The 14,029-nt window shown below is 44.3% G+C and overlaps 1 protein-coding gene across 1 annotated transcript in view; it reads left to right on the top strand.

The window, feature by feature from the left end:
• The window catches only part of EMILIN2 (elastin microfibril interfacer 2), a 37,895-nt gene extending 25,347 nt beyond the window's left edge, over positions 1 to 12,548 (top strand). Inside the window, exons 7-8 of the mRNA XM_085052633.1 lie at positions 5,642 to 5,779; positions 6,396 to 12,548. Coding sequence (XP_084908759.1) covers positions 5,642 to 5,779; positions 6,396 to 6,733 — 476 coding nt within the window. The 3' untranslated portion in view covers positions 6,734 to 12,548. The remainder of the gene's footprint in view (positions 1 to 5,641; positions 5,780 to 6,395) is intronic.
• Positions 12,549 to 14,029: the final 1,481 nt, after the last annotated feature.

Below are 14,029 nucleotides of genomic sequence, written 5' to 3'. Positions count from 1 at the left end.
AGTTAAACATTAAGTCTTTATGAAATCAAAAATTCTACCCCCCCGGACTTAGTTTGATGGCCATAACAAAATCCCAAATAACAGTTCATGAAGACTTGTCTGGGGACTGACAAAAAAATAATTGCAGAGTTCACGCTCTAATTCTGATATATATACCTTCTAATTAAAAATCCATCCTAGCCTTAAAGCAATCTTTTTGCATTTGAGGATTGTCGTGGTAAGAACAGGCAGCAAAAGATGAGGTTTCTGGAAGAGGATAAGAAGTAAAGAAACATTCATTTATCTTGATGCCAGCAAAGCCAATATAGATGTCTAGATTTCTGTGATAAATGGATTTCCTGGGGGTTTTCTTCCCATTGCAATTTATAGACAGCAGTATTTTAATAAGTTTATGCTAAAACTGTGTGAAACAGTAGGTGGATGTTAGAAATATTGAAAAGGCAGGAGTGTGCCTGTTTGGTGCTTGGTGGAACATGTTGGTGGAACAGTTACCACCCTGGGATCCAGAGGGAGGTGGGCTTGAGCAAGGAGTTGACTTTTCTGATCCATGGCCCTGAATACCTATCTAAATAAAAGATATAGCTGCTGATCTCTCCTTGAAGTTCACATGGTGTGCCTTGCAAACGCCAATGGCAGATACAGTCAGAAAACAGAGAGATAAGGATGGTACAAAAAGCTGTTAAGGCTTCTGTGGAGTTGGAGCATTTACATCCACTGTCCCTAATCTGGCTGGCTCGATGGGCTGAGGACAGCTGGATGAGGTTCAACGTGGCCAAGTGCCACTTTGGCCACAATAACCTGCTGCAGGGCTACAGTCTGGGAGCAGAGTAACTGGAAAGCTCTCTGGAGGAAAAGGACCTTGGAGTGCTGGTGAGCAGTGGCTGACCATGAGTCAGGTGTGCTCAGGTGGCCAAGAGGGCCAGTGGCATCCTGACCTGTGTCACAAACCGTGCAGCCAGCAGGACCAGGGAAGTGATTCTTCCCCTGTATTTGGCATTGGTGAGGCCACACCTCAAGTCCTGTGTCTAGTTCTGGGCCACTCAGTTCAGGAAAGACACTGAGGTGCTGGAGAGTGTCCAGAGAAGGGCAGCAAAGCTGGTGGAGGGTCTGGAGCACAGGTCCTGTGAGGAATGGCTGAGGGTGTTGGGGTTGTTTAGCCTTGAGAAAAGGAGGCTCGGGTGATTTTTTCGATCTCTGCAAGAAAGGAGGGTGACTCCTGAAAGGAGGTCTGCAAGAAAGGAGGGTGACTCCTGAAAGGAGGTCTGCAAGAAAGGAGGGTGACTCCTGAAAGGAGGGTGTAGCCAGGTGGGGATCAGCTTCTTCTGCCGGCTGACAGAACCAGAGGACATAGCTTAGAGCTGCACCAGGGGAGGATTAAACTGGACATGAGGAAGAATTTCTTCACAGAAAGGACAATTAGACTTTGGAATGGACTGCCCAGGGACGTGGTGGAGTCATCATTCCTGGCAGTGTTTAAGGAATGACTGGATATGGCACTGAGTGTCATGGTCTAGTTGTCATGATAGTGTTTGGTCATAGGTTGGACTTGATCTCAGAGGTCTTTTCCAGTCTAATTGAGCCTGTGATTCTGTGATTCTAAGTATCAGTGTCTGATGAAGAGATCATTCTGGGGCAGAATTCAGCAGTTAACGGTGTTGTGGACGTTAACAGCTGGGGAAGGGAAGGTTTTTGGCTTATTGGAGTAGGAACTTAATGCTTAAATGAGGCATCAAGGAATCCTTACTGTCTAATTAGTTCAGGACAACTGTTTATGATGTCTTTGGCAGTCTTCACCCAGTACATTTTGTGGCATTCACATTCAAATTTGAAAGATGATCAGACCTTCTTGTTCTATAATTCCTGATACAAGAAGCTTGTACTATTAGATTTGCCTCCTGAGTACTGTCTTTAATTTCTGTTTCTGAATAGCTTCTGTTACATAAAAGCACTGCTCAGGAAGAAGTTGAGGGCTCCAATTCTGTCTCCTGGAACTAAAGTAGCCCACTTTTATGCTTTTCTTCTATGCTGAGGCATGATTTGCATATTTTCAGTACCAAAACATTTCTTGATTTTTTCAGATTCCTTAGCTATGTGCATACATCCCACAGTATGAAGTTGTAGGTAAAGATCTTCAAGGACTTACAGGTATCAATGAGACAGTGCAAGATACAATATTACATAGTAGCTCTATTTTCACAGGCAAGGAGTTTACAGCAAAGGTGAGTTGAGTGTCAGGACCTGAGTGCATCCTTTTAATCCTTTTTAATACAGGAAGAGTTGGATATTTGTATAAGAAGCTGTAGGTAACTGCTAGAGCAAATCTTCTCTTGCTGCAGTGTGAAAGGATGGAGTTGTAAGAGCAGACAGAGAATGTTACTGACAGATTCAGGAGACAAGTATGTGTGTCTTCCTAAGACGCTGAGTTATCATCCACATCAGAATCACTGTGACAGAGCAGCTTCATTAAGCACAGGCTCATGGAAATCAATGTGGTGCAGTGCTGCATGGCCAACCCATAGGCAGGAGGAATGTTTCTGAAAATGAGATGATAGGGTCAAATTGGAGAGTTAAAAAAAAATAGGGAGGTGATAAATTGCTTGTATTTTTGTCCCATTTGCTCTAACTGAAATTACACACTTTGCCCTTATTTAGATTTAGTAGTATTGACCATTTGTCAGAGGAAATCTGACAACTCCTCCATATTTCTGCTATATCCAAAGGAATCATAAGTGCCTACTGACAAATGAATTATGTACTTACAGTCTCTCTTCTGTTGAATTACGAACTTACAGCCTCTATTCTGTGTCAGTTCTTAAAGAATCCTCATTCCAGTTGCTGAGCAGTTGTCAGCAGGACCATCACACTGTTATTTTTTTCTCCTTTTGTATTGATAGCAAATGCCTATGCTGTGTGCTGTTTTGTTTTGCTTAATGGTTTTTTTCTTTTTTCTCCTTTTGGCCCTTGGGCTCTGTGGGAGGCATGAACTGTGCTTGGAAGTCAAAAGAGAGGTGGAGAACCAGCAACACAACTAGCAGATGGATGGAAGTAGATGTAACCTAACAAGGGCCACCCATGCATTCTCTGTGTTTTTTTGACTCCCTTGAATGCATTAGTGTAGCTTAGATTGCCAAGAACAGACATACCTACTCCTGCTTATGTGTATGTATAATATCTCAAGTGAAACCTTCTTCAATGTGTCTGAAGTTAAAAGAGCTTTTTCCTCCCCCAAAAGAGGGAGGAAAACTGTGGTTGAATCTTTTGTGAAACTTCTTGTCTGCCTAGCACTTTCTTCATCAGAGCTGTGCCTGTGGTTCACAGCTTTTAAATGCTTTAATTTTTTTTTTAATGTTTATACCTCCACAATGCTGATTGCTTAAATGAAAGTAGTGTCCAAGCCTGGACCTTCCCTCGAGGAGCTGAACTTTGATCTTTGCATGGAGAAAAGTGTTTGCAAGAGGGGACATGTAAGAGAAGGTGGTGCAATGCTCTGTAAAGTTCTGCAAAAGCACTGCTGAGCTGTTGGTAGGAATTGTGAAAACTTCAAATAGGCACAAGCAGGCTAGGAGCTGGGAAGAGGGGAAGAGAGCATGGACACACTGCACCTTTATTCCTTATATTGACCCCTGAACTGATCTACAGGGTATTTAGACAGGTTTAAGACTTCTCCTTTGAATAGATACCTATGGTGTGCTAAACTAGGCTGCAGATCTGAAGCAATTTCATCAGCATAACAACAACTATTCTAGCAATTAGTGAAGGAAAACCTTGAAGGAAGCCATGGAGAGCCAGGGCAGGAGTCAGTCCCTTATTCAGATGACACCAACCCAAACAGGACTGTAGCTGCTCCAAAGGGAGAGGACAGCATTTCTGAGCAGGCAACACATGGTTTGTTCCATTTGTGCAGTGTGATGGCAGGGGATAGAAACCTTTTGAGTGAGCCAACAAGCTGAGGTGTGTTTTCAGTTAATTTGAGTCTCAAGGCAAGCTGAGAGTAGCTTTCTGTAAGTAGCATTGTGTTATGGTGGTGGAGCTTTACTGAAGCTGTTTAAGTAAGCAGACTTCCTGCAATTAATTTTGTTCCTTTCAATAACCTCATTTTAGCTTACAGGAGCACCTGCAGGAGCACTGGCAGGTAGGAGTAATGAAAAAGGGCTTCTGTCTATATTCTGAGCATGAGGAAAAAATGCTGAATAAGAAGATTTCCAAATATACATAAGGCAGCTTGTTATCAGACCCTGAGGGAAATCAACAGAGTTATTTGCCAATTCTGAAGTTGCAGGCATGTCTTCCCCTTTGCCTTCTCCTCCTACACACCCTTTGCACCTGAGTTACTCAGAAAAAGCAATGGATAGCAGAACATTTGTATATACGCATTTTAAATTAAGTTTTGTGACTTTTTATACTTCAAAATTTAAGCAATATCATCTGAATCAGATTGGACTTTTCACCCAGAGGGTGGTCAGGCACTGCAATGGGATCCCCAGGGAAGTGGTCACAGCACCAAGCCTGACAGAGTTCAAGAAGTGTTTGGACAATGCCCTCAGGCACATGGTGTGATTTTTGGGATGTCCTGTGCAGGGTCAGGAGTTGAACTTAGATGATCATTGTGGGTCCCTTTCAGTTCAGGACATTCAATGTTTTCATGAATTGAACATTTGTTGCTGATGGGCTTCTCTGATTGGCAGGGAGAGGCCAAATATTAATTTTAAGGACGGCAGAAGGAACAGGGTGAAACAGCAGCACTGGACAACTTTAGAGCATTTATTATTGAGCTACTTGCCCAGACAAAGCAACAAGAGTTGACTACTTCTAGCAGTGTGTACTGCCTTAAGGAAAATGTTTAAAGGGAAGATAGCTAGAATGGGACTAATAAGTGATTGAGCACTGAACACCTGCCATTAAGTCAGTCTGTTAAAAGTAAAAATTTGTCTTAATTGTCCCAATTATATTTCATCCAACTTAGTCTAACAGCAGTATTTATCTTGTAACTGGATAGCCACTATAAAATACCAAAGTGTCTGTTTGAACTCCTCAGAAAAGAAGAAAAAATTGTGCAGTGAAAAGTCCCCGAAAAGAGAAGTACTGGAGAGAGAAAAAAGGTTCTCCTTGCATTAATACTGAAGTGTTATATATTCTTATAGCCATTTTCACTATGCTGTGGCAGAGAAGGTAGGAGATCTAAGCTGTGCACACCTTCTCAACATGACAAGGAAAGCTTGGCAAGAGCTATAATCTTTGGCACTCCTCTGGCCATTGTAATAGTCATGGAGAGTGGAGATGTTGAAAGGAAGCCTCAGTCCTGAAGAAGGTCTTTGGCAGAAGCATTGTTGAATTGAAAGGTGGTAGGATTTCCACTGCCAGCATTTACAAGCCACGTACTGTTTTCTTAGAAGGGGGGAAAAAAAAAGAAAATACTGTGGCCAAGGCAGGAACTTTATGGTGCTCAGTAAATTTTGTGGTGAGGCACCTGGGGCCTGGGCCAGCAATACGTATTCTGCTAATTCTGGCATCCCTCAGTTTGGCAGGGTTAATCCAAGTGGAGTATGTGCAGGAACAGAGACATTGGATTATAAAGCATCATAAGGAAAAGGCTGTGTTGTCGTGGTGATGTGACTCAGACTCATGTTGTTACTCATTTCAGGACCTGCCACTGCTGCCACGCCCTCTCTGGTGTCATTTTCTGCTGGCCTCACACAGAAGCCTTTCTCCAGCGATGTCGGTGTGGTTCACTTCAACAAAGTGCTTGTGAATGACGGGGACTATTACAACCCCAACACAGGTAACAGCCAAAGAATGGGCCCACAGAGGTGCTAGACAGGCAGTAGCATGGGTTACCAGTGTTCCATGTTATCTCAGGCCTTGCTGGCACCTTGAACAAACAATTAAGTCCATCTAAACCAGACACATGAGAGTAAAATCTTCTTGTGGATGGGGACAGGCACACACTTTGCCATGGCTGGTTTTCCATGACTGCCCAGTGCTACTGAGGCCCAGCTCACCACCATGTGTGCCCTGCCAGCACAGCTGCTTGTGCTCCTCAGCCCACCTGAGGCCAGCGAGCCCAGGTAGGTGAGGTTCCTTACTAATCCACTTCACTGCGGCTGGGTCTGCTGGAGGAGAGGGAGAGGGAGAGGGAGAGGGAGAGGGAGAGGAGGGAGAGGGAGTGACTCATTCTGCCTCCCCAAGGACCCTAACTGGGGGCTGCCTCCTTCTCAAGCACTGCGGCGCTGTTAGGTGTGCCTTTGCCTTCACAGCTTCAGTCAGTTGGTCACCAGGCTGACCTTGTTGCAGTTACCTGTATGTAATAGTGGGTGACCCATGTGGCTTTGTTTGTCATTGTGCTCAGTCCCCATTCAGAATAACTCTGGTAAGCCTGTTCTGTGTGTTTCCTTCAGGCATTTTCACGTCACCGTACGAAGGGCGCTACCTGATCACGGCCGTGCTGGCCCCGGAGAGGGATGAGTATGTAGAAGCAGTGCTGTCTGTCTCCAACGCCAGCGTGGCTCAGCTCCACACTGCTGGCTACAGAAGGGAACTGCTGGAGTATCACAAACCCTACTCAGGGAAACAGACCTGTGGTGGTCCTGGGACGTTCCACCTTGTTCTTCACCTCAAAGCGGGAGATGAAGTAAACGTTGTCGTAACGGGAGGCAAACTGGCCTACACAGACTCTGATGAAATGTACTCCACGTTTAGTGGAGTTCTCCTTTATCCTTCCATTTCTCATGTTTAGGTTTACCATGAAAAGGGGAGAAGGGTAAGATATTCAGAAGAAATTAAGTGTAATAAATTTCAAAGCTTTAATATATTCAGTTTATATATTTGATTTCAGTGATGGGGTTATTCTATCCAGAAACCTTTTCCATGCCCCTTGTTTCTAGAGGTAGCTACAAAGGACATGTTTCTGTAGCTAAATGAACTCCTTCCCAAACTCTTGTTTACCTGTACAAGCAGAACAACTGTTTAAACAAGTATGTTCTCAATAGATACTTCTCCACTGTGCTCCTGCTATTCCCTATTAAATTGTCTTCACAATCTTTTCCCTAGGTTTTCAAATTGTGCCTAGTGTATCAAAGTTTACATCTTCACTCAAGTTTACAGTTGTCAGCTCTTTTCATGTTTTCAGTAAAGCAGGGCCAAGAAAGTGAAATTATAGTGGACATGGTTGATGACTTTTTGTTCCTTGCATTATTTAATAATATGAGTTGGCATAATCAATTTGTTCAGTGCAATTGCAAACCATGGTGGTGCAAAACAAAATGATTTTCATCTGCATCAGTTTTCTTTTTTTCCTTTAAGGGCCAAACACAGTACTGGGAGACAAGATGAGTGACTCATTGCAGTCAGGTGGAAGCAGCAGTGCAGGGAGGAACTTGCCTCTGCTTTTCACTGGGCAGATGTGAGTGTAAGGAGCATTTGCTACTACTGAAAGATTTAGAACAGTTATTGTCTATCTATAGAGTAAAAAAGATGACTGGTTATTCATGATGCTCTTGAGATTAAAGCTTACTGCTGGAAATGAATTAAACAGGTCAGGAAAATCAGAGTCATCTTTGCTTAGCTAGAAAAATGGTGACTTTGAAAAGTTTAAAAAATTTTGCAGGGTTTGTTTCTGGCGCTCCAACAGTACTTGCATTAAAAGGGAAGTTTTTGTCTTTGGTGTGTTGTAGCAGACAAATCAGAGGAAAAATGGTTGATAAAGGAAAATAGTCTTTATTAGTCAATATTGTCAAATGCTCAAACCAACCCTCTGCCAGAGTCATTGTGACAGCCTCCTGCATCGGTGCTTTTGAGCAAGGTTTGTTTCAACACTCAGCATCTGTTCATATGGATGAAGCAAGCTTTCTTAGCTTAAACAGATAAATACATTTGAGGCAGCAGTGTTTTATTTCTCATACTAGCCACTTCTCAGTGGAGGTAATAAAAATGATGCTTTGATTCTTAGGAGTTAGCACTATGATCACTTGTGGCTGAAAAAAATTCCAGCCATATTTTGCTGAGAGTAGGACTGTACATTCATTTTTCACGTGTACATACATTTGTCACCTGTATATTCTTTGTATTGACTGATCTTTCTAATAGTCTGTTCATGCCACATAGAGTTGTATTTATCATAGTGGTTTGTGCAGTGTATTTTCCTTATTACAAATGCAGAACAGCTGTTTATAGCCTCAGAACAAACAATTCCTTTAGGTGAGGGAAGAAAAGCAGCACAGTGTATTTAGCTGAAGCCCTTCCCTTCCGAGGAGATCACATTAAGAGTTGTGCTTTTGTTACTTAGTTTTGGAACAGATATCCCCTAATAACTGTGTTTCCAGGCGATGAGATGGGGCCTTCCCACAACAAACTATCACATCCTGGAAGCTGAACTGTTTTTAAGAAAAGCAGGCAGAAAAACGTTCTGTCCACAGAGGACCTCTGAGTCAGTCCTAGTGCAGCTAGGGTTGCACTGGGGGAGTTGTGAGCACAGGAAGGAAACCTTGAGTGGAGATTTAAAGCACCTGGTTTGGGAAGATCTCTTGGCACCCGATTTTGACAACTGATGGTGTTAGAGATAAGCAGAAGCTAGGGCTGGCTGTATTTGTAGCAGGAAGGCTGTTTCTGTCAGAGCAGCTGTTAGTCAGTAGCCAAAGATGTACAGTGAACTTGCACTTCAGAGCCTGATAAAAGGAGCCACCTCCGTCTCATTTCCTTGCATGTTTTTCTGGACTTGTGCATTTTCCTGCAGTCAGCAACTGCATGCTTGTTTAAGGGGGGCTTAGCTTTCTTTTGTCCTTTCTGTCTCATGCATTTCTAAGTCTCAGAATTGTAGGGGCAGATAGGAAGGGTTGTTTTCTGTGTTTTCAAAAGCCAAGCATATAATATGCTTAAAAAAAAAAAAAACAAAACCATAATTTCTTGTTATGTAGAAAAGCCAGAGAAGCACTTTTCCTTTCAGGATATTTTTCACTCTCCTCAAGAAAGCTGTGTTCTCTAAGAAGTTGGGTCCAGACTATGTGTGACTCAAGATTATTGTTGCCTGTTCTAAAAATGACTCATGGAAACAAACAAAATGAACTGAGTGCTTAGGGAGACCTAGCTGGCAAACACCTTTTTGTTCCACTTCCCTCCAAGTGAGAAATATTTAAGAATCAGCAGTGCAAGTTTAGTGCTAAGAGTTGCGAAAGTTGTATCAATCATTTATTACCTAACTGCTCCAGGAGATTTCTAAATCCAGCCCATAAATCTTCACAAGCCCAGTTCTGCAAATGGGACAGAGCCATCTTCTGCCAGAAAGTTTCCCTTTAGACCCAGGATCTGCTGGTGCCATGCTGGGATGGTTTAAGCCCTCATAATGCAGCGTAACTGGTATTTGTACGCTGCAATAGAGCATTCCCTAAACTGTGTCACAGCAGGGTGCAATCCCAGCAATTTATTTTGAGGACACCTTTAGAGCCTTCAAGCATAGCTCCCCATTCATCTCCAGCAGCGTGGGTGGCCAAAGCTATGACCTTTTATGAGGAATCTCTAACTTAGGTTCCTGCCTTTGTTGAGGGAGACTCGACCCTTAATTTGCACTTCATTAGTAATTGCTGTAATCAGGGTAGGTGGCTCAGTTCCTCCTAATGAGGTTATTTTCCTGGAGCATACAGGGTGGAATATTCACCCACCCGGGAAGACCACAGGGATGTAGCCCATGAAGAGGGAAAGGGAGGATAGAACCTGAGTTTGTCTTTGCTCCAGGCAGTGCTTGGATATAATATTAACAATGTAGCAGCTGGAAGAGACTCAAACACAAATCTATTCATAGGCCTGACAAGGGTTGACTCCACACAGAACAGCCCAGCTTCAAAGGAAGGAGCAAGAGCCCTGCTCCAGAATACCCTGAGCTGACAGAGCATTTACATCTGGTGAGAATCAGCAGCAGAGCGCAGAAATACCTGCACTGAAAGGAACATTTCTCACTGTGGGTTCATGATTTGACTGCCACATCCAGGAACATCCACAAGCATCTGTTAACTGAGAATGCCTTAAAAAAACCCCAGTGGGTGGGAGCTCTAAGACAGGACTGCTGCCACTTTCATAGATCACAGTGCTGCCTTTTAGACCTGCTTTGTAGGTAGTTTAGTAAGGCATTATATGAGAATTGCAGGACTATTAGACAATACAGTATCTGTTGGGCCAGGTGCTCCAATTTGACATCAAAACAGGATGAAAACCAAACCCTACCAGGTGAAGCTGTACAGGCAGATAAATGTCTGACAGTCCCTCAGCCAGGCATGAGGCACTGTGGTTCCTCAGGGACTGCAAATACCAAAACCAGGTGAGTCCCCAGGGCAGCATCACTGGTGAGGCAGGTGAATTCCCAGCGGCAGGGCATTAGCAGCAGAACATCTGAAGCCAAGCCAGCATGCTGACAACCAGAGAGACTCAGCTCTGGCCAAACGTGGCAAGCGTATCCTACAGCCACAATGTGACATATAAATCAGTCATGTCCCCAGGAAAGACTGCAGTAAAGCAGGAATGACAATTTTCACTGCAAAAAGTGTAAAAAACTCTACCTCATTAATTTGCTATTAAGACTTCTGAGACAGCGAAGATGTTTCTACTGTCCACATTGAGAACACTCAAAGCAATGAGGATTTTCTATGGTATTCTATCACATTTCCTTTCAGTTTACACCAAATTAGTTGCAGCAACTTTGTGCAGTGTCACTGAGAGTAGTTGGTTTGGTGAAGCCAACTGGCCTAACAAGAAAAAATACAAATAGCCAAGAAAGCTGTAGGTGAAAAGCATAGGAAAGCAACTTGAAACAACATGCCCATCACAACCCCATGCAGCTTTAAAATGCGCTGGGAATGCAATGTAAAGGGCCTCCTGATGGCAATCAGGAGATTCTAATCAGGATTGAACTGTTTCTTGAGAATACAGCCTGCATTTGGAAATGATTGTTATCTGCTGATTAGGTAAATCCTTGTATTGCAGCCCAGTGGTGGTTATGGATCTCTTCCACTAAAACTAGAAATGCATTTACAGTCTCAGCTTGGAGATGGGAGGAATATGCACTCCACTGAGACTAGCTCAGCAGCTACAGGTTGGCTGCTGGTTGCTCCCAAACAATGGCAGAGTTCAAATCATCAAGCTACTAGGAATACCTGGGGGCAGTCTCCTGTCATCACAAGACAAACTTGTGCTCCAGCCAACACTACATTTTTGAAATGTACCCTCCAGACCTGAGATGCAGAACAGCAGCTCTGCCAATTCTTTGTACACGGGAGACTTCAAAGAACACCTTGTAACATGTTACTGCATAAGCAGGTTTTGGCATTTATTTTGCTGTCTTGATTGTGAAAAAAGGAACATTACTAAGGTTTTTCAGCAAAAAGAACAGTGCATTTCAAAGAATGCTTTAGGTGTGCATGTCTATACATACATTCACACACATATATATATGTAAATAATCTCACATGGGGAGAGAGAGTAATATCCAGGAACACGAAGAAAACTCTGTGACAGAAAAACAACTGCAAATATGTCCAAATAAAGCCTACCTCTTGTGTAATGCCTCAATGCTCTTTTGCTTTCCAGGAAGTAGAGCTGCACTGTAAGCCAAAATTTTTGCTCTCTTCTCCACCGCCTTTAGAACCGCAGTTTCTGGCTTCTCAGTCAAGCTTGCATGTGTATTTTAAATGTTTATTCACTGTCCAGCACTTTTACATATGCTTTGTAGTACAGAGAAGTTCTGCCAACTCAGTTCTTGTCCATCTTAGTTGCTCAGTCACTGCCCTGATCACTGAAAATAACTATTTCAGTTGCAAGGACCTACAACAACCACCTACTCCAAGTGCCTGACCTGTCCAGGGCTGGACAAAAGCTAAAGAATGTTGTCAAGGGCATTGTCCAAATGCCTCTTAAACACTGACAGGCTTGGGGATCCTGAGATGGCCCCTCTGCTCCCCCAGCATGGCAGTGGCAGAGCCCAAAGGCTCGGGACCTGGCATCTGCAGGGCTGAGCCTGCCACTGCTGCAGCGGGTCTGTGCCTGCTCCACAAGCAGATGGAGCAAGGGCTGTCTCTGCTCCTGAGTGCTGAGCAGCTGCACAGACCACCCCAGGGCTGCATTCCCCTCTATCCATCCTCCCAGTGACTGAGAGATTGGGCAGCCAGCCATTCCCATGGCCCTGGCAGGACACCCCTCTTTGTGGTGTATCGAAGCAGCTTGAAGTTAAAGAGCATGGGGAATCCAGGGTGGGTTCCAGGGAAAATGAAATGTCCAGTGCCATGTGGGGAGTGCACTGAGCTGTCTTACACACAAGAGATTCTATAAACACTTTGGTTTGGGGATTTCTGGGGGTTGCTGGTTGTTTGGATTTTATTATTGTTTGTTTGTTCGTCTTTACTAATCACCTGCCTTTGCATTTGTCCTGGTTCTGTCTGGGACAGGGTTAATTTTTTGCAGCAGGGGTGAGCAATTGCATGTGAATTGTACACTCCTGCTGTTCATTTTGCTGTTGTTACTGTTCCTGTTTTTACTTCATTGCTGTTTCTAGTAAATTGTTCTTACCTGAACCTGTGATCTTTAGCTCTGTGTGCCTCCAGTTCTCATCTCCAACCCTCCACAGGGGAAGGGGGAGCTGGAGTGGGGTAAGAACAGCTTGGTGGTCTGGGGTATTTCAGTGGGAACGTGAAATTGGGGAATACCATTCCTGAACCATGACAGCATTGCAGAGCAGAGGTGCCCAAAGCTCCAATCTACCTACATCTCTCTGCAAGGCCTTGTCCCTCAAGAGTGAGCAGCACCTCCCAGTTTGGTATCATCAGCAAACTGGCAAATGGTGCATTTGACTGCTGCATCCAGACCATCAATAACTACATTGAGCAGAACTGGCCCTAGAATTGAGCCCTGAGGAGGACCACTGGTCACCCATCGCCAGCCACTAGGAGTCCCTTTGGCCACAACCCTCTGAGCCCTGCCCTTCAGCCAGCTCCAGGCTGAGCAGTTCAGGCTGCTGCTTATTCTCACTAGAGCATGTACACAGGAGCTACCATCAGAGGTGGGGAGCATAACGATTAGAGACCAGCAAGGCAGGAAGATTAATTAACTAGGCAGAGAAAGGTTGGCTGAAAGACATGACCAGGAAGAAAACGTGAGATGTACCAGCTCTTGAGGGGGACAGAAACACCACTGTGGGTTTAATTTAAGGCAAGGGAAAGGAGGAAAAGCAGCAAGTATCATCCTGCTTAGGAAACACGTTGCACAGAAGTGCCACCCCAGTCAGGCAGAAAACCCTGACAAACCCTTGCTTTGCCCAACAGTGAAACCTCCAAAGCTCTGAAGCTGCACAGCACATGGGACATTTGCCCAGACAACCCTGCTGAGCTTACTCCCTGCTCAGCTCACCACTGGCACGAGAGCTCAGCTGGAAACAAGTGGGAGTGTACATATACTTCCCACCAAAACAGAGCAGGGTGCAGGTGCCCCAACTGCATGAACTAACTCCAGGACCAGTGTCCTGCAGAGAGCAAAGTGCCCATTCCTGGAAACTGTGATTATGTTCTTCACATATCTAAGCCAGTTGCTCCAAGAGAGAAAAATCTACCCACCAAGAACAAGATCAGCCCAGTAGCAGTGCATTAGAGTAAGACGGACACAGGAGAAACAATGCCAGCTCAGCAACGTTTTTGCAACACATCCAAACATTTGGCATACACAGGACATGCCACCCTTCTCTTGCTTGCACTGGCAAAGTCACTCATTGCAGCAAGGAAGCAGAGAGACCCAGGTTTGGAAGATGGGCAGTGAGGAGCAAGCGCAGTGTGTGAGCAGTCATGGGGAAAACCAGGCAGGAATGCAGGAGGTGATAAAACTCCAGCAGTAACACCACAGGACAAAAAGGCACAGCATCACTGACCTTTTCACACAAACCTGTCACAATGTGACTGAACATTCACATTTTCTACGTAGGCTGCTAGTTGGTTGGTTGCATTTACCAAGAGCAGCAAGAGACTAGGAAAATCAACTTCTACGGAAAGCTTGAGGCCCCTTTCCA

The sequence above is a fragment of the Lichenostomus cassidix genome, chromosome 2 (assembly GCF_008360975.1).
Source record: "Lichenostomus cassidix isolate B80296 chromosome 2, HeHo_3.0, whole genome shotgun sequence".
NCBI lineage: Eukaryota > Metazoa > Chordata > Aves > Passeriformes > Meliphagidae > Lichenostomus > Lichenostomus cassidix.
Note: the sequence above shows the minus strand (reverse complement) of the source record. Positions and strands in the feature narration are given on the sequence as shown.